The following is a 20,740-nucleotide window of genomic DNA, read 5'->3' as shown; positions in this document are numbered from 1 at the left end:
TTTTTTTCATTTTGGATTTTTTTTTTCCTACATGGCTAACATGGAAATATTTTTGTATGACTTCATGTGTTATAACTGAAATCACATTATCTGCATTCTCAGTGTGTGGGGGGATTGAATAGAGAGGAGGTGAGAATTTAGAATTCAAAATATTTTTAAAAAGGAATGTTCAAAATGAAAAAAAAATTACAATTAAAAAAAAGAAAAAATAAAATGTATACCACAACAGGCAAAACAGACCATAACACTTCAAATCTGGCTTACACAGGTCTGCTTTGCCAAAACAAAATACCCCTGGCCTTCTATTTTTACTTCTGACTAAAGAAATTCATATTAAGGAATACAGAGGTACAACCCTCCCTAGGGGGCATTTACATTTTTAGAGGATTTTGGTAACTCCAGGAGATCTTTAAATTGGTAGAAATACTTTGGTTCTTTTTTGCTTAACCTGATTTTATCATTATTCCTCTCTTCTGGTCTGCCAAAGAATAAATTTCATTAAAAGCAATATTTCAGCCTCATATTATCGACTTCAATTTCCACATGTAGGAAATCAGTCCTAATCTGTATATTCTACCACATTTAGTAAAAATGAATCATCATTGTTTGGGTACAGAGTTTGGATTAGCAAGCATGGTATGGTCCATCTACTGTGAGGAGTATCACAGGCACCCTGAGGCTTGGGACCTACAGACCAGAAGCATGTGGGATGACCAAACCACCACCAAAAAGCTATTCTTAACTGAACCAAATGTTTCCTCAATAAATAAATTTTCTGTAATCTTCCTTTTCCTGTTAATCTTGAACCTCAACTACCATACAAATATCTTCATCCCTGGTCTTCCACAGTAAGCCAAATCAGAAACATAAAAAACCTCATTTAGGAATGCCTGAATGGGAGGTTTTTGTAACAGGAATACAGAATTCTTAGGAACACAGAATATCAATGCTGGAAGAGATATTAGAGATAAGCCAGTCCATATTACCTATGAAGAAAATGAAGTACACACAAGCTGATTTATTCAAAACCACTTAGCTAGTTGGTGGCAAAGTCAAGATTACAATATACATCTTGATTCCTAGTACAATGCTCTTTACACTATGCCAGTTCAGTGATGTGAACTTGTTTAATTTCTTTATTTAAAATGGAAGCAAATATGCTGGGTAAAAAGGACTTCTGTTCTGATTTCAAAGAAAACTGTTAGGCAAGGAACATCATGGGAATTTTGGAAGAGTATTTTTATTTTGAAGATGTCACCTCATAAAAACAAGAGTGCAATTTGTTAATGTTAATCTAACAAATCTCCCTAATGTTCCTTATCTATGGATGACCTGGATATCTAATCATCATACTCTGATGGAGTGGACTACAGTGCCTTAAATAGCGTATATAATTCAATCAGACTCCTTTCCTGGTGCTCCAAGTAACTGCATCAGAATATACCATGGCTGGAAGATGAAAGTCTATAAATCCCCACTAAGGCGGTCAATAAAAAATGCTAATTCAGACAATTTTACAACAAAAATGAATTAGAGATGTGTTAAGATGGACTGGAACAGATAAAAAAAATCTTGCATGACTAGGGGCTGAGAAAAAGCCTGACCTATGAAATGTTTGAGTAGAATGGTTTTATTAAATGGAGCAAAGTGTCTAATCCAGGAAGAAATTAATATGAATGCTTAAAAAATACAACACCCACAAGGAGGTTAAAAAAGGGAAAGCCTTAAGCAATTATTTCTTTTTCCATTTCTGCAACATCTATAACTTTGGTAATGAGATGTTCAGAGAAGTCTAGATATCCCTTCTCAAACAGAAGGGTCATTTTCATTTTTTTTTGTCATCTTTGCCAATATGACAGATTTGAGGTGAAATCTCAGAATTACTTTAATTTGCATTTCTCTAATAAGTAGCAACTTAAAGCATTTTTTTTATATGGCTATGGAAAGCCTATAGGTTTCTTCCCTTGAAAACTGCCTGCTCATAACCCTAGGCATTTATCAACTGAGGACTGGTTCTTATTGTTACAAATTTAAACCTTATATATCTTGGAAAGAAGATGTAAATCAGAGAAACTTTCTGTGAAGATTTTCCCCCTAATTAAATCTTAGCTTTATGATAAATATTGGAAGGGCTGCGGGGAAAAAAGGCATTGAAGAACAATTGGTGTACCTATGAATAGGTACAACCATTCTGGAAAGCAATTAGGAATTATGTATGAAAAGTTACTAAACAGTGACCTTTGACCCTTTGATCCAGATATATTCAAAAGAGATCAAAGAAAAAGGAAAATGTCTTATATGAACAAAATATTTATAAGCAGCTCTTTTTGTCATGGCAAAACACTGGAAACTAAAGGACTGCCCATCAGTTGAGGAAGGGTTGAGTAATTTATGGTATATAAATGCAATGGAAATATGTTGTCAGAAATGAGGAAAGAGACCTGGTAAGATTTATGTGAACTGATGCCAAGTTAAATATGCAGAACTAGAGGAACAATTTATATTATAACATCCATATTATAAAAAAGAATAATCTTGAAAACTTTTATAAACTGATAATGAACTGAGCAGAAGCAGAACAATTTCTACAATAACAATACTACAAAAGACAAACAACTTTAAAAGCTATAAGAACCATGATCAATACAATGATCATCAATGATTCTAGAGTCCTGATGATAGGACATACTATTTGCCCCCTGACCTATAGGGGATGGATTCAAGGTGCAAAATGAGGAAGATATATTTCTGTATACAGCCACCGAGGAAACCTGTTTTGCTTGACTATGCATATTTGTTCCAACGAATTAGTTTTTTTCTCTTTTTTCAGTGGGATGAGAAAGTATCTTTCTGTTCATTTTAAGAACACTTAAAGAGACAGAAGGGTACACAGCAGACGTTCAATGCTGCTTGCACCTTCAGTAGAATCACTGTATGGTTAATTTTGCGGAATTGTTTTACTCTGTCACAACAGAACTATCATAGAGTGGGGGTAATCTGGAAATGTTTGTAATGCGAAAATAGAACATGTCAATGTTAAAAACCTTTTTTTAAAAGAGAAGGGTTGTTTTCTGCGGGGTAGCTTTTTAGTGAGATTCTTTTCCAAAGATTTACATTAAAAAATGGGAGGCACATTCAGGACTGTAGTTCTTGTAATTTTAGACCCTAATGCCTATAGCTGTCTCTGTCCTGCTACTTACTACTGCAAAGACTAGAGCACTGCTTGGGGCTCAATCCACAGACTCCAACAACTACCTCTGAGCTTGTTCCCAACCTCTTAAAATCCCTATTCCTTGACTCTCAGTAAACCTTCCTATTTCCCTCATTCCACATTGTCACTTTCCAAGTGGCACTTGGTAGCAGCAGCAAGAATGGTACAATGGTGGCCCATGGAAGTAGAAGGATAGGATGACAATAAGACCATGAAGACCATGACTCACAAACTATGGAAGAGGATGATGAGGAGAGCAACTGAAGAAAAAGTTCTAAGTTATTAGTTAACTCACTAAATTGGGAAATCATTCAAAGTGCTTTTTCTTCACCTCAATTTAAGAATTCTACAAATGCAGAACTCAGTTAAATGGATTTCTATATTTTGGGAGATGCCTACATTAGGACTTAATGAACTAGACCCTAGTCCTATGGGGCCAAGAGAATGAGAATGACTTGTAGAGTAATAGAGTGTGACAGAACAGGATACATTAGGTGGATTGTAGGTGACATTTGTAGGTAATTTAGGCAATGTTTTTTTTTCCCTCAATGTTCTCCTGTCAGTAGCTACTTACTATGTGACCCTGGGCGAGTCCCTTAGCATTTACCAGTCTCAGTTTCATCTGAAAAGTAAGGATAATCATACCTAGGTTCAGGGTTGTTGGGAGGATTGAGTGAGAGAATATAACTGTAAACCTGTAAATCTGTAAACTTCAAATGATCTAAGTGTTAACTTATTACTATTATCACTATTGCTCGTCCTCCTCCTCCTCCTCTTCTGGCTTTCAAAGATTTCTACAACTCACATCATCATCTGAGAAAGCTTTACTTTCCGGCTACCCCTTAAAAAACGTAAAACAAAAACATGTTCCTTGAATGTGCGGGTCTGTTATAAATCCAATGTCAATGCTATGAATTAATGCAAGTGTCTTCCCTCTGCTGAATATTTCCAATTTATCCTGTATATAAGGTGTCCTAAAAGTCTTAGTGCAGTTCTAAGCTTTAAAAGTTTAAAAAAAAAAAAAAAGCACCAGGACTTTTGGGACACTCTGCATACATTGTATGTAGTTTTTTGTGCCCCATTTGACTGGAAGCTTCTTCAGAAAAGGGTCTGTCTTTTGTCTTTCTTTGTATTCCTATCACTAAGCACAGTGCCTGGCACACAGGAAGCACTTAAAGTCACTATTTCAATAAACACTAGCAATGCTTCTTTAACCAAAAATCCCATGGGAACTAAAAATATACTCATTTCAATGAAATGTATATTAATTCAACAGATGTCAGAACTCACCAGTTAATGGGATGAGGGTATACTTTCCATTGAGATCTCCTCCAGAAACATTTGTGACCTCATAAGCATAGTATAATAGCTAGAGAAACTAAGTATATCAATAGGAAATTTTTTTGCTGACAAGCTTAGACATAGAATTGAGACCTTTTAAGAAAGAATATGAATCTCCTTTATCATTAATACCAAAAGGATATGGATAATGTTGATCTCACTGTGAGGATCAATAACATAATCTTTAAGATCAATTATTCCTCCCATAACTCTCATTTCTTTTCCAATTTTTTCATCTAGTACTCTCATTTACTTATCTCTTCTAAGAATTCTAGCTGAATTGGGGCACAAATTCAACTGTATTCTTCTTTAAGGTTTTGCTTGTAGATGTTTTGGAGTCTTTTTTCCTGGATTTGTGTCTTGAGCATCACTATCAACATAATAGTCTTTGAGGATGAGATTCCTTTTTTGTTTGTTTCTTGTTCTAGCCCATTTCTGGACTCTAGACTTGATGTTAGGACTAGGCTTTGAAGACTTCTCAAGGGAAGGTGCTCTTTTTTCAGGGATTATGACTTGTTATTTTAGACTTTCAAGGGGCAGCTTTTAGTGTACCCAAAGTGGTCTGATTCAGGGCATAGTCTGATCACTGCCTCCCTGATCTGAGGTCCACAAGTTCCTGACCTGGGTTTGGGTCACAGCAACAGTGAACTGCAGCTGGATTCAATCAGTATAAGCTAGCTGGTGAGGAGTGACAGACCTGTAGACTCCCTTCCAGTCTGGGATTCCCATCATGGTTGATCCTCTACAAGCTTCAGATTGGGCTAGAGGCTGGAACTGAGATTCCAGTGATATCCACCCCTGGCTGCAGGTTCCTTTCACAATCCTTCTTGGATCTATGATCGGGGATTGGATAGTGAGTGACAAGGCTGCCAGTTGGCATCTGTTTCCACATCCTACATGAGGTCAGGCCATTATGGGTCTGAGACCTCAAACTCATAGGTATTGGTTACTAAGTTATTGGCCTTTAGAATCAACTTCTAAATCTCATGCACAGACAAAAATCTGTACCATTATTTCATAATTACAGTTAAAAAAACAAAAGCAATGGAAGCCAGCTTGATCATCCTCTTTATTCACAATTGGTACAGAATGTCATTTAGCTGTTAGCAAAAAAGTCAAATTCATCCTCAAGGGATGAAGATTTCCTGCGAGGCAATACAAAAGGTTTTGACCTTTGCTAAAAGAGGAGTTCCAAAAATGTTTTCAACAATGGCAGCACAATTAGAATAATTGTATAGTTTCCTATGATTGTTACCTTGAAGGGAACAACACTCATGTGGATGCACAAATATTTCAATTCTCATGGTCAGCAACCTTTCCGCAGCACTTAGCACTGATGTTCAATCCTCTTTCTGGATATTCTCTCCTTCTATGTCTTCTAAGACACTGGGCACTCTTGGTTCTCCATCCACCTGTTTAGCTGCTCCTTCACTCTTCTGTGCTGGTACTTCCTCTTCCAGCTAAGTGTTGCTTCATATTTTGTCCTTGATCTTTTTTCTCTATATTGTCTCTCTTGGCAACCCCATGGCTTCAACTATCACGTATATGTAGAAGACTCCCAAACCTCTATCACTGACTTCTTCCTTGGGTGCCAAATGTACTGTTAAAAGAGAGTTCTTCCTCTCTACTTGGAAGTTCTATTAGCATCTTATTTTCCTCTCAAAACTTGACTTTTATCAGTGGTATCACAATTCACACGGTTCCCCAGGCTCTCATATTTTCAGTTAGTTTCTGTTAATTTGACTTCCATAATCTATTTTCATTCTAAGTTAACTTGAAAATGCTTTCTCCTACATGAAGCATTTTCTAACCAGATACAAGAGGTGATACCTTACACTAAGCACCCAACACAGTGGCACTTCATAATTCAGTTATATGTTACATATACAGCATACAAGCATTAATCCTATAATTTTTATGTGATATTACTTAATCTAGAAAGTTAATTCTTAAGAATATGCATTCTATATAAATTTCTATATTACCATCACCTGCAAGTGTCCAACACACTATACAATTAGCTGAGACCAAGGGGCAGGGGGATGGGGTGGGGATTTACCCTTCTTTTCCATTTCCATAATTCTAGGGTAGGCCTCATCCTTACCCACATGTACTTGCCTTAAGTCTTCCTACCACCACTCTCTCCATGCCAATCCACTATTCATACTGCTGTCAGACTAATCTTCCTTTTGTAGAAGCCGGTTCAGGTAGAGTCTGACCAAAAACTTTCAATGGTTGCTTCCTACTGCCTACCAAGTAGAGTTCAAACTCTTTAGCCTTGCATTTAAGATCCTCCAAAAGCTAGTCAATCTCTTTACAATACTCTCTACAATGCATGCTATGTTCCAGTCCTCCATACCTTTGTTAAGGTATACTGTTGCCTATTTCTGGAATACTTTACCTTATCCCCCCTGCCTCTACCTGCTGAATTGCCACCCATCCATTCTTTAGAATCCAAATGCTATATGTCCTATGGGAAGCCTTCCTTGATTCTTTCTTAAACCGCAGCTAGTGAGGTCTTTCTCCCTTGGACCTCACACTGTATTTTGCTCATGCACTCATGATGTACTATTTTTTATTAGTTATTTGTAGTGTACGATACACATCCCCCTACTAGACTAGAGACTATGTCATATCTAAACTATTATCACTCTCAGTACTTAGCACAGTTCTCTGCACATAATAAGCAGTTAGTAAATGTTTTTCAGTTGAACTGAATTGATGTTAGCTAAGAAGTGAACCAAATGACTTTATTAATACCTTATACATGTTTGCTCTCCACCCAAGTCAAGCAGTTCTTTTACAATTTAAAGCTTCCTCTTAAGCTAGTTTTCTCCTAAACAACCTTTTCCTAGTCATCTAATTTCTCTCTATATCCTTCTAAGTTAGCCTGTACATGAAGCATTTTCTAACCAGCTGTATGAGGCGATAACTTACACTAAGCACCCAACACAGTGATACTTCATTATTCAGTTGTATGTTATACATACAATGTATAAGCATTAATCCTATGATTTTTTTTTTTAGTATATCTCCCTTACTTTAGAGAGTAAACTCTTAGAGGATAGTTGAAGTGTCTTCTTTATGTTTTATAAATATAAGCTCAATTCACAGCGCCTAACACAATATTATACATTTCTTGTGGGGGGAGAGGGATCAATAGAGGGATAACCCCTCATAGCATCACCCAATCAATATTACTTTGCAGGAACATTATTATAGCAGGAATTTGCAGTGCTACATTCATCATGGGTATAATGTACTTCAGTTATCACCCAGGATAAAAATTGTAAAGTCAGCAATGATACAACCTAGTACTTCAGGTTCAACAGCATTAACTTCCCAAAGATCAATCTGTTTACTGTCCTCATACTGGAAGGATCATTGTTATGAATTTCCCCAAGTTTTTTTTTAGTGTTAATTATGTTAATTGCATTGTTTATTTAACATTTATCACCAAGACATATATTATATACCCTGAGGTCTCTATAAATACTTATTTTAAGCTTTCATAGTCTGAATTCTGGCAGCCTGGTAAAGTATTTCCCATTTATAATATATTTCCTATGAGGCTAATTATCCAAAAGGGTCCTGGATTTAGAATCATAGGACCTGGCTTCAAATCCACATTCTACTACTTAGTACCTATTTCATCTTGTGAAATATAATTTCTCAGGGCCTCAGTTTCCTCACTGGTATAATGAAGAGCCAAGACCTGAGAATCTCTAAGGTTCTTTACAGTACTAAATTCTATAATTTCATAGTGTTTCACCTAGTGTCATGTTTCTGCAGAACCAATTAGGATAACAGATGGGAATGAGCTAGGTAGGGGTATACCTCTGAAAACTCATGATCCTGAACAGGGGCAACTTGATATTCATTTTGTCCCTATAGACTTATTCTCTTCAATAAAGTTCCTCTGTCTCTCCCAAATAGGCAACTACCGTACAGCATTGAATTCCTGATTCTTTAACATTCTTCATCAAGTTCCACAGGTAATGGCTAACTGTATCAAAGCTATATTCTATGGATTTTATTTAAAAAACCTAGTAGATAGATTTTTTTGAACCTTTGTCATTTTAAGTCTATAAGTATCACTTTGTGTTAGCATAGATGTATACCACACTTTGCCTGAAAAGTCTCAGACTCACAGACACCCTCAGATTCATTGATTTCATCTAAACATACCTCTTCTAGAAGTCGTGGATCCAGGCAGTCTCCATCATCGTTAAACAAAGAATCCCAGCTCTCCTCTGTAGGAGCATTTCCATCACTGGAGGAAGGATTAGGAGCTTTCAGTTCCAATTGTCTGTCTGAAGAAATAGTATATTCTACTTTCCCAGAGTCATCTTCCTCACCTGTTTTGAACTCTTCACCAGTTCTTAGATTATTCAAAGACTCTGTGATGCCATCTGCACAACCCAGATCACTGCTCAAGGCCTTGTTGGAAAGTAATTTTGTCCTATTTAACATGTAGAGCTCAGAGTCTAAACAGGAACCATGATGGCTGGATGTTTCCTTCTTTATAGGTATTAAAGAGGTACAATCTGACAAGGCCTTTGTTAGTCCTCCCATTGACTCCTGATAATTGGATGAAGTATCTTCAGTATAACCGTCTGTACAAACTGTCAAGTTGCTTGAGTTTTCATTCCCATACTCTAAGGTCTTAGCTACTGGAAGAGGAGTTATGTAAGTACTCACTCCCATACAGTCTAGCAAACTGTTTATGCTGCTACAAGCCTGTTCAGTGATTCCACCCACAATTGTTGAGGTGCTGCCCACAGATGTCTCATCAAATATACCATCTGTAATGCTCATACATGCCTGCTTAGTGATGTCACTGTCATCCTCCAGCTCACTATCTGTAGATGCCTCATCAGCAAGGTCACTTAAATTATCAGGCTCATAGCACACATGCGAATCATCAGCAGGGTCACCATTCTTCTCAGACTCTCCACTCATACTCGTTGAATCCACAATGTCATTGGCATTCTCTAATATACTGACTATGTGCACATGGTCAGAGATACGATCCCCAACCCCAGATATGCTATCTATACTTGTCTGATCCAAGATGCCAGCTATGCTGCTGAGAAACACTGGATCAGTTAAGTCACTGACATTCTTAGGTTTGCTGTCTGCACATGCTTGATCAGTGACACTCTCTGGGCTCCCCTGGGTAGCAATGTTTTTTATGTCTTCAGTGGTGGGCTTCAGTATGCCACCTGTTGTATGGATAACTTCTTGCACAATTTCAGAATGTGAGTTTAGCTGTGTGGGTGTCAGCACATGGTCAGGATTCAAAAGAGAACTGCAATCTACCAGTTCATCTGAAAACTGAGAACTAGCTACCATCTCTACTACCTTACAATCAGTACTAACACTGTTTTTCAAGTCTCCTTCTGCATATCTCATCCCACTTAGTTCTTCCTTTCTGAAATCACATAATTTCACACTTTGGAATGGTTTACTGGAAGCCTGAGTCTCACAGGTTTCTGTACTAGATTGTGTCATATTGCTGGTTTGGGAATCTGTAAATTTCTCTTCTTTCTTTGGTTTAAAATGCATTTGTGAAGATACTTTGGAAAAGCTACTAGGATTTGGAATCTTTTGTTGATTTTTGTTGAATATTTCTTTGGACTCTGGGCTTCCCTTTTGAGTATGGAATTTTCCTCTGTTTCTTTCATTCAAGTATGTGCCTTTTTTTGATTTTGAATTAGGTCTCTTTCCATCCCTGGCCTTGTGGTCTTGTCTGCTAGGATTACTAATAGGTCTTTGAAGTTCAGAACTGACTCCGAAGACATCATTCTTTGAGGGCAGATGACTTTCTTCTTGCCCTTGCTTCACTACAGCATTCAGATGATTATAGCTCATTTCCTGATGACTTGATATGGGAAGCACTGAACCTCTGCGGGCTTTGGGTACATAAAGGGCCATATCTGGCTTTCTGGCCCGAGGTCTGCATTTTTCAATATCAGGCTGCATGATGCCACCGCAATCTGCATGAAGAAAAAGAATTACTTAGTTCACATTAATTAGCTACTAGATATATAGCAAAGTTATATGTTTTTTCCCTCACTCAGGGTTGGGGTGGTGGTTTACTAACTTAAGGTCAATGACTTATTTATAGAAATGCAAATTGCCAGGAGTAGGGTGGGGGTGAGGGTGAAATTACCCTGGAAAAGAATTAATTAGTTACACAATCAAGAAAAGCACATTCCAAAATAATCTATGAGCCCATGAATTACACCTCTGATTTCCTTTATTTTTCTTTTCAAAATTCCTTTGTCTTATTTTATACTTCCTGTTCACAACATTAAAAAACACTTCTTCTTCGATGGTTCTCCCAACTTTTCAACAATTTACTTTACTCATGGCTATAACAGATCCATATTGGGAGAAGAGTGGGCGTCACCAAGGAATGAAATCATGCTCTAGGTGCTTAGGGGTTATATATTACCAAACAGACCCAAGACTTGCCCTTGCAAAAGGACAAGATAAAAAAAAAGATCAACAAGAATGAACTATTATTAATTACATTCATGGGCTGGAAAACAGAAAGGGTTAATCAAGGAAAACTTCATAAAAAGAGTGAGCTTTCAGCTGTAAACTAACTGACAGAGAGGATATTGTAAAGGATTCCAGACTTCGGGTTGAAAGGTATCTTAGAAGTCATTTAGTCTCACCAACTCATTTAATAGATAAGGAACCTGAGGCTTAGAGAGGTTAGATGACTTGCCCAAAAACATAGCAAGTAAGGCTCAAAGGTGGGGATAGGAACCCAGATCTTTGAATTTTACTGACCAAAGAAGCAGGCAGCAGTCTATAAATAAAACTTGGAGTGTGACCTCTATGGATTTTTTGTACATGGTATAATAACAGAACTGGGGTGGGTTAGGGAAAGAAAGGAGGACAGAAGACAGGCTGAATATGTAGGGAATGGTAAAATCATCACTATCCAAAGCCCACTTTCTACTTCCACTTCTGACATTACCCATCAGGGGAATTTAACTAGGTGGGGATAAAGTACTCCCCCTATGTTTCCTACCTATTTCTTCTCTTCTGTTCTTCCCTTCTGAGGTGTGACAAGGCAACCCTGTAAGATGGGCCAAAGTTCAGAAACAAGGAGTTATAAGACATTAGAAGAAGATATTTTAGCTAGAATGAAGTACATGAGAAAGTGTAAGGGAAGAAATAAAGACAGAAAATGAGGGTATGACCAAATGGTGCAGAATTTTGATAGGAATGTTCAAAGTTCATGTTCTATTTTAAAAGAAAAAAAACCCACAAAACTTTTCTTTTTAGTAATACAATAGATATAAAAGTTCTATGAAGAATATTTGTGGGAGCTGGTCAGTTAGCTTGCTGTATAAATAGTTTTAAAAAATACTGTTTTATCCTGGATAAATTACGTGTTAAATAAATCATGCGATAAATCATTCTTATTTAAATCACCTTCAGGGGATATAAAAGCAACTTCTTTCTGAAGTACCTCAAAACAGGTAAAAGAATCATTTCCTTTTTCCAATAATAGGTTCCCAGTGGAAAAGTAATGCATAAATGCAAGATATTAGTACTGTACTTGGTTCTTATCTGTAAGTCTACAGCAGTCTTACAGATAAACTAAATACATACACATACACACTCTTTTGATCAGCTCAAACATTTTTTCACTAGTCTTTTTTCATAATTAATAACATTACAACAATGATACATCTGACAACAGTAAACCTGAGGAACTAACTGGTCTATAGGATAACTTAGGAATCATAACCTTAGAAATTCCAAAATTAATAGGGTGACTTGGAGAATGTAATTTAATTTCCCTGTGTTTCTATTGCTTCATTAGCAATGGAGGGTACATTTGGTAGAACTGGTGTTAATGGTAAATTTCTGAATCTCACTTGCTTCAGAGCAATCTAGGTCACAGCATCTGCTTCTTCCAAGATCACAAGCTTAAAATCTTTCTTAAATATTTTCCTTGTGCTGATCAAGTTCAGGACTGTATTCCTTACAGAATCTATTGCCCAGTCATCTCAATCAGCCTTCGTAGTTTTTTGGCACAGGCCGGATGACAAATGTCGGTCTATTACCAGAAAAGCAGATGTAACAGTCAATAGAACCATATAATCTTGAATTGGAAGAGACTTTAAAAATCACCTAGTCCCACTCCTATATGCATAACTCTTCTACAACATAACTGACAAGCAGTCATTCAGCCTCTGCTTGAACAACTTCAGATATAAGGAACTTACAACTCGGAAGCACTATTTTGGTGGGAAAAGGGCCTTTCATATTAAACTGAAATCGGCATTCCTATAACTCCTACCTACTGGTCTTCATTCTTCTCCTCAAAATAATCATCATCAAAATGACAGCCTTTATAGTTCTCCTCTCTCCTCTCCCCCCCCACTCCAAACACACAAGTCTTTTCTTCTCCAGGGTAAATAACTCCAGTGTTTCCGTGATGCTTTTCCAGTCCCCTCATCACTGTGGCTTCCCTCCTCTGCACATGCTCTAGCTTGCCTATATCCTTTCTAAAATGTCATACCAATCAAAGGACAAAAGACTCCAGAAGTAGTCTGACTGGAGCAAAGTACAATAGGACTTTCACCTTTCTCCTACTGGATGTTGCATTCTTTTTAGACAGCCTAAAACGGAATAGAATTTTTGGACATTCTGTCACACATACCACTGCCTCATTGAGTTTTCAATAACCTAGAACTCCCAGGTATTTTTCCCATGTACTACTTTCTAGCCAAATGTTTCCAATCTTAGCTCACAGAAAGGCAGCTCAAAGGTCATCAGGTCCAACACTGTTATTTTACAAAAGAAGAAACTGAGGCTCAGAGAATGATGCAAAGTTATGCGGTTATGAAGTGTCTTGGGTAGACTCACATTCAGATCTTCCTGACTCCAAGTTCAGCACTTTCTCCACTATACCACACTCTTCCCTTTATCTTCACTGATAAATTCTTCTTTGAAAAATGGTCAGGGTATGCTGAGAAATTGGCAGGGATCATGTCTTATCTAAATTTTTTATCTTCCCCTCCACCTAGCATACAACAAGCATTCACTAAGTACTTGTTGAATGAACTCATGGTTAAGTTCCTCACTCTTGTTCACCTTGACTGGTCACTGCTGTTTAAAGGCCAAGGCATTTACACAAGGGAGAAAAGGAGTTTATGATGTTCTCTTTGAGGTAATGGATGTTCTATGAGTCTTCCAAAAAGGGAAGGAACTTAATTAATTTATAAACAATAGCTCTAAATGAAAACAATCATTACGATTAACAAATTTGCACTGCTAGTTCTTGAGTAGATAGGAATTTGAACAATACATTCACAACAATGACACATATAAATGAACTAGGGATACTCCAAGGTTCCAACTGGTGGTGTTGGGCCAAAAGATGCTATTAAAAAGGACTACTGTATTGATCAGAGAAATGCAAATGAAAACAATTCTGAGGTACCACCTCACACCTATCAGAGTGGCTAATATGACAAAAAAGGAAAATATTGGATGTTGGAGGGGGTGTGGGGAAACTAGGACACTAATGCACTGCTGGTGGAGTTGTGAACTGATCTAACCATTCTGGAGAGCTATAAAACTATGCATACTCTTTTGATCCAGCAATACTACTGCTAGGTTCACATCCCAAAGACATTCAAAAAAAAGGGAAAAGGACCTATCTGTACAAAAATATTTACAGCAGCTCTTTTTGTAGTGGCTAAGAATTAGAAATCAAAGGGATGCCCATCACCTGGGGAGTGGCTAAACAAGCTGTGGCATATGATTGTAATGGAATATTATTGTGTTATAAGAAATGGCAAGCAGCATGATTTCAGAAAAACCTGGGAAGACTTACATGAACTGATGTATAGTGAAGTGAACAGAACCAGGAGAATGTTGTACACAATAACAGCAATATTGTTCGATGAACTATGAATGACTCAGCTATCCTCAGCTATACAAGACAATCCCAAAGGATTAATGATGAAGCGTACTATCCACTTCCAGAGAAAGAAATGATATTGATTGAATACAGACTGAAGAATGCTATTTTTCACTTTCTTTCATTTTGTTTCTTTTATTCAAGTTGTCTTGTACAAAATTACTAATATGGAAATGTTTTACATAATTGCACATGTATATAACCTATATTTGATTGCTTACCATCTCAGAGAAGGTGGTAAGGAGGGAGGGAAGGAAAAAAAGGATAGAATTTGGGACTCACAACTTTGAATAAAAATGTTTTTAACAACTGGGAAACAACAACAACAACTGAAGGACTAGTGCTGACAACCAAGAATGGATGGAGTTCAGGAGTAGGAACTGAATTAGGACACTGAAAGAAAAGAAGCAAGAATTGGTAGGGTGTAAGTTTTTTGTTGTTTTTTTTTTTTGAGTGTGCTTAGGAGATATTAAAAAGGTTAAGAAATATTGATATAAATAATGGTATATGTAAGGGAAAGGAAAACATAAAAGCAATCTGAAGAGTGTATGAAACCTAGTCAGATTTTTTTTAAAAGACATCTCTGGGAGAAAAAAAAACCCTGGAGAATGCACAATGCTATACATTCTTTTTATATTATCAAGATCCTCTATCCCAACATCTCAAAGACTCATGCAGAAATAAGACACTACAAAAGTGCCCTTCTTTTGCATAGGAGGCTCACTTTAAAGCAAGCTTAATGCTAATACTCCATGGAGGCACTCCTCTGGGGCATAATAATAGGAAAGATTCTACTTGGACAGCAGAGATATGACTTCACATTTAAATAACTATGGAATCTGTTAATGAACCACAACTGATTCTGCTGTAGTTTTCTTAACGCATCCTTCCATAAATGCACTTGCACCAGTTAATACAATGAGATATTTCACACTCGAAAAAACAGAATAATTTCTGTCTGCTTAGGAGTAGTGTGCTCTTACTTCTGTTCAAAAGAGGTTATGGAAAATTTATTATTATATTTTAGATCAATAGCATAAAGTCAGTAACTTGTAACACTCAAGTTTTTAAGAGAAGTAGGAGACTGCCCTGGGCCTTCTCTGCAAAGATACTTTAAGATGAGATGTAGACACTGGAGTTGTGCAGACACTTTTAGAACTTATTTAGAACACCTTAATTAACTAAAGGATTGTATAAACTAGGTCCATAACAGGGAGCTGAATGGTGAGAGTAAAAGGCCTATTCAAACCACTACATTGCAGAGAATAGTCTGGTGTACTGCCTCAGAGAGACTGGATCAATTTGAGCATCTTTTGTGCTATGAAAGTTATTGTTGTATAGCCTCAGAGAAGCAGATCAGTTCGTGACTGTCAAAGAAAACCCCAAGTTACCAAACACTTACTTAATTCCTGAGTAAATACTCAAACTGGACCACTTCCTGGGATAGGTCAGCCTGCCTCCACCATTGCAAGTTAAGGTGGTTCGTTCCTTAAAAATCAAGGAAGCTGTTTCCAACATTTGATTAGTTCAGGTGTCTAAAACTGAAACCACCTAAATGTGGTAGGACCTTCCTCAGGCCATATTAACAAGGTTTTCTAGTTCCTTGATGTATAAGACTCCCCTCTATACCCCACCATGGGACCCTTCAGACTTGGTAGATTTCCAAGGAGCTCTCAAGTTACCATACTCTACCCTGCTGACCAAAGACTGATTTTCATACGAAAGAAGTGAAGGGGAAAGGTCAAGGTCTACCCAAGGTAAACGCTATATCCTTCTTAGGCGATAACTAAATAAACTTCCTTTTGTTAACTGTTGAATAACCCAAAAATTCTATTCCTGGGCATAAAACACAGAGAAGCCAAAGATGGAGGGAAAAGATCCTGCACATACAAAATATGTGTATCAGCAGTGTTTGCAGTAGCTAACAACCGACTGAAGGCAATGTGGGTGCCTATAGATTAAAAAGTGGCTGAAGAAATAGTGTCAGGTGAATATAGTGAAAAACTATTTAGCCAAAATAAACAAGGAATATGAAAAATTCTGAGAAACTTGAGAAAACCTGTACGAACTGATGCAGTGTGAAGTCGGCCGGAGTACTAGGAAAACAAACTACACAATGACCATAGAAATACAAGGAAAAGAGATCAGGACTTTCATCAATGTAAAAATCAATCAACTTCCAAAGAATAATGGTGAAGTGTGCCTTCTTTTTCTTGTCAAGATGTGATTTTAATGAGAATGAGGATCTACAAAGCCAAACAGAATAAATGTGGTCATTTGCTTTGCTTAGAAATATTTCTTCATTACAAACAATAGTTCTATTTGAAGGGGTGGATGGAGTAGATAGAGGAGGGGAAGAGTCATTGTAAAGGGATAAGTGAAGGTGCTACAAGAAAGAAGCTTCAACCAACCAACGTATTTATTTTAACAAACAACTTGCTACAATTCAGCTCACTTGTATTCAGTGGTGTAGCACTTGGGTGATACTAAGAAAAATTGCAGCTCTCCAAAAACACATAACATTAACTTTCCCCAAAGTAATTTAAGGAGATTCAGAAATAGTTCTTAATATGCACAGGGTGGTAGAGATCTCATTTATCCTGGGTTCAAATCCCAGCTCTGCTACTTAAATCTGTGTGACTTTGGACAAATTCAGAGCCTTTATGTATTCCAAGTTTCCTAATCTGTAAAATAAAGGTATTGACCAAGATGACATAAGGTCCCTTTCAGCTCTAAATACTATGAATGTCATATTTATGGATAGTTCAACCACGAGACTTTGAAAATAGAACGGGAAATTTAAGAGATGTGTGTAGCACTAGAAATAGGTCCTAGCATTAAGCAAATAACTTGACTGCAAATTCAATGCAATTTTTATGACATATAATTATTCCTAGTCCTACAAATACTGGCTATGAGACATTTGACAAGGAAGAAATTCCAGTTAATAATCCACCTTAATTCTGAGCCTATATTAACTTCTAATTATCTAGCACCATTTGGAAATAGCTTAAAATCTTTTTAAAAACATCCAACTTTATTTTGGTGAAAACTTTTCCTTCAACAAAATATTCTGAATATAAATTCAACTTTTTCTTAATGACTCAGTCATCATTACAACCATCAATCATTAAACTACACAGCAATAATGCAGTGATACACCAAAGAAACCTGGTGAGGTATATATACAGAGCTATCTGCCACCCTCATTATATGCTTCTGACAACCTGTTGTTGTACAGTTGTTCAGTCGTGCCTGATTCTTCAAGACCCCCATGGGGTTTTCTTGGCCAAAGATATGGAGTAGTTTGCCATTTCCTTCTCCAGTAGATTAAGGCAAACAAGGGTTAAGTGACTTGTCCAGGGTCACATAGCTAGTGAGTGTCTGAAACTGTATTTGAACTCAGATCTCCCTGACTCTGGGCCCAGCACTCTTTCCACTGATCCACCTAGCTGTGTCTTTGAAGAGCTATACCCATCTATAAAATTCTTCCACCTCCTCTCTTTACTATCAGCTGCCAGTTAGTGTAGTTATCAAGTTTACCTGACTGCTGTAGCTCACTACCCTCACTTCTAATTCCCTCATCTTCTAATCTGCTGTGGTTGGAAGAACCATAATTAGTCAGTCAACAAGCATTAACTAAATGCTCACAATGTGTCCAGCACTATGCTAAGCATGCAGTCACAAAGATGGGCAAACACAGGGTGCCTGCCCGGGAGGAGACAGTGTATGAAGAACTGTGCATGTATAAGATACAAACAGGATAGATGGAAGGCAGCCTCTGAAGGAAAACACTGGGGGAGAAGGAATAGGAAAGGCCTCCTGTAGAAGGTGGGATTTGATGGGAGTCTCAAAGAAAGCAAAGAAAGCCCAGAGAAGAAGGTGAGAAGGGAGAACATTCCAAGTATGGGGGGAGGGGGAGGGGGAGGCCAGTTGTGAAAAGGTATAGAGTGTGGAAATGGAGGGTCGTGTGCAAAGGAAAGCATGTCAGCCAGGCTAGTAAGACTATAGAATTCTTGGAGAGGAGTCAAGGGGGAAAACTGGGAAGGTAGGAAGGGGTCTGGCTTTTAAGAGCTTTCAATGTCAAATAGACTGCTGTATATTTGATCTTGGGAATCACAAAGAGCCAGCTGAGTTAACTGAGCAGGTGGGTGTCCTGGCCAGTCTTCAGGTAGTTTAAGTTTGATATGGGAACAAAATGAGACACTTGAAGATCATGTATCAGTTAACAAAAAAAGATTTTCTGCGCCATAGTGGAAGGATATTCAACAAGCATCAATTTGATCAAGCTGTGTGGAGCTGCTGGGCCAAATTCACCCATGTTGATGAAACAACCAGCAATCAGGGCCTTTATGCCCCTGTGCCTACCGAGTCTCAAAGAAGGTGTATTGATAACTTTCGAGGAAAAATTAGACTAACTCACAGTGGGGTCACAATGCATAACAAAGGCAGAGCTGTGCTCTAGAAGATCACTTTGGCAGCTGAGTGGAGGATGGAGGACTGAGGAGAGACCCACCAGCGGCTGTTGCAGTGGTCCAGGGGTGAGGGAATGAGGGCCTGCCCCAGGGTATCAACTTGTGAGAGTGAAGAGAAGCAAACATGGATGAAGGATGTTGTGAGAGTAAAACTGACAAGGCCTGACAACAGACTGGATATGACATTCAGAATGAGCGAGAGTGAGGAAGAGAGGATGACACTAAGGAGATGAACCTGAGTGACTGAAAGGATGGTGGTGACCTCAACAGTAAACAAAACCTGAGTAGAATTTTCATAAATAAATTCAGGAGTTTAAGGGGACAATAACAATACCAGTGTCATATAAATATTATGCTTTAGATTTGCAAACTGATTTACATACCTGGTCTTCATTTGACACTCGCAACAACCTGTGAGGGAAGTACTCTAGTTATTATTCTCCGCATTTTACAGATGAGAAAACTGAGGCTCAGAGAGATTAAGTGATTTGCCTCTGGTCACTCTGTCAGTGTCAGAGGTAGAATCTGAACCTAGGTCTTCTTGCCTTCAGGTCCAAGACTCCAGCTGCTATGCCAGCATGTCTCAAATGAAGCAAGAGATGAAGACAGACATTTTGACATCTATTTTTTGAGTCGTCAGAGTTCTTTTCTCTTTCCTTCCTTCCTAGTTTTTGGCTAGGTTCTGAACAGCTGAGGTTGCCAGATAAATGAAGTGCTACTATATGTAGCAAAAATCTTAAATGCTTTTGGAATAAAGATTCAAACAATAAAAAAAAACAAGACTGAGAAAATGGAAAAACTGGGGTCAAAATTGGGGTCAAATATTCAATATTATGAATTTACCTACATAGAGAATCTGAGGTATACAAGTAGTAGTTAGTATACTGAACATTTAATAGATCTTCAACAATCTTTTGTGACTGTTTAAATGGGATCACTGAGAATTCCTTCATTTTGTAAGCATAAAGAGGTAAGAAAGAATGAAGTAGATGATTTTAGCAGGAATGTTGGTCTGGTTATAAATTAAAAGCATAAAGACATAGACCTAGAGTACTGCTAGAAGTCAGAATGGATGATATAAAAGTGTGGGACTTCTCTCAAAAGTTTCACTAGTTCTGGCGAGAATCACAATGAGCCTGGCCTATCATGGGTCTAAACCCTATATAGGTAAGAAAGTTTTGACTAAGAAATAGTTCAGTTCAGATCTTCTAGAGCTGCTCCAGTCCATATGATGCCCCAGATCTCTGATGCCAGAAGTGAATTGTTTGGGGATGGGAAAGGCACTTTACTGGGGTATATTAGAACAATAAGGGCAGTGGGAAGAAGATAGAGGAGATATCTTAGAATGTCCTACCAAATCCTTTGTCATCATGCTTCTTCTCTGTCTCCAATCATCAATTATTCCCCACAATAGTCATTTCCCTAAACCATTTACAATTAGTACTCATTCTTTGGCCCATATGATATTTGCTCTACATGTATAAACACACTAACACAGTTATCGATCTAGGAGTAGAAAGTCCATTTACTCTGGTCAAACTAAGGGTTTAAATTAGGGCCAGACATTTAAAATTACCAACAACTCATTTATTTCTGAGAACTAATAATTTCCAATTAGCAGCAGAAAACTAACACTCATTTTTTTTTAACTTTACCCATTTTGCAAACAATTGAAAGAAGTTGTACAAGTTTAAGTACGTGGGAAACAATTTGGTATGATTAAATAAACATACAACAGACTGGATGTAAGGGCTA

At 37.6% G+C, this 20,740-nt stretch overlaps 1 protein-coding gene across 8 annotated transcripts in view; it reads right to left on the bottom strand.

Annotated features, from left to right (window-relative positions):
* Positions 1–20,740, bottom strand: part of R3HCC1L (R3H domain and coiled-coil containing 1 like) — a 102,854-nt gene that overhangs the window by 40,157 nt on the left and 41,957 nt on the right. For 6 of the 8 annotated variants that reach the window (XM_072626860.1, XM_072626825.1, XM_072626865.1 and 3 more), the window contains one exon: positions 8,741–10,551. In XM_072626860.1, the coding sequence (XP_072482961.1) occupies positions 8,741–10,537 (1,797 nt within the window). In that variant the 5' untranslated portion in view covers positions 10,538–10,551. Of the gene's footprint in view, positions 1–8,740; positions 10,552–11,600; positions 11,649–20,740 lie in introns of all 8 variants that reach the window. The other 2 variants (XM_072626829.1, XM_072626857.1) reach the window with 1 other exon arrangement.

This window comes from Notamacropus eugenii, chromosome 1 (assembly GCF_028372415.1).
Source record: "Notamacropus eugenii isolate mMacEug1 chromosome 1, mMacEug1.pri_v2, whole genome shotgun sequence".
NCBI classification, from domain to species: Eukaryota; Metazoa; Chordata; class Mammalia; order Diprotodontia; family Macropodidae; genus Notamacropus; species Notamacropus eugenii.
This window is presented reverse-complemented; position numbering and strand designations above follow the sequence as displayed.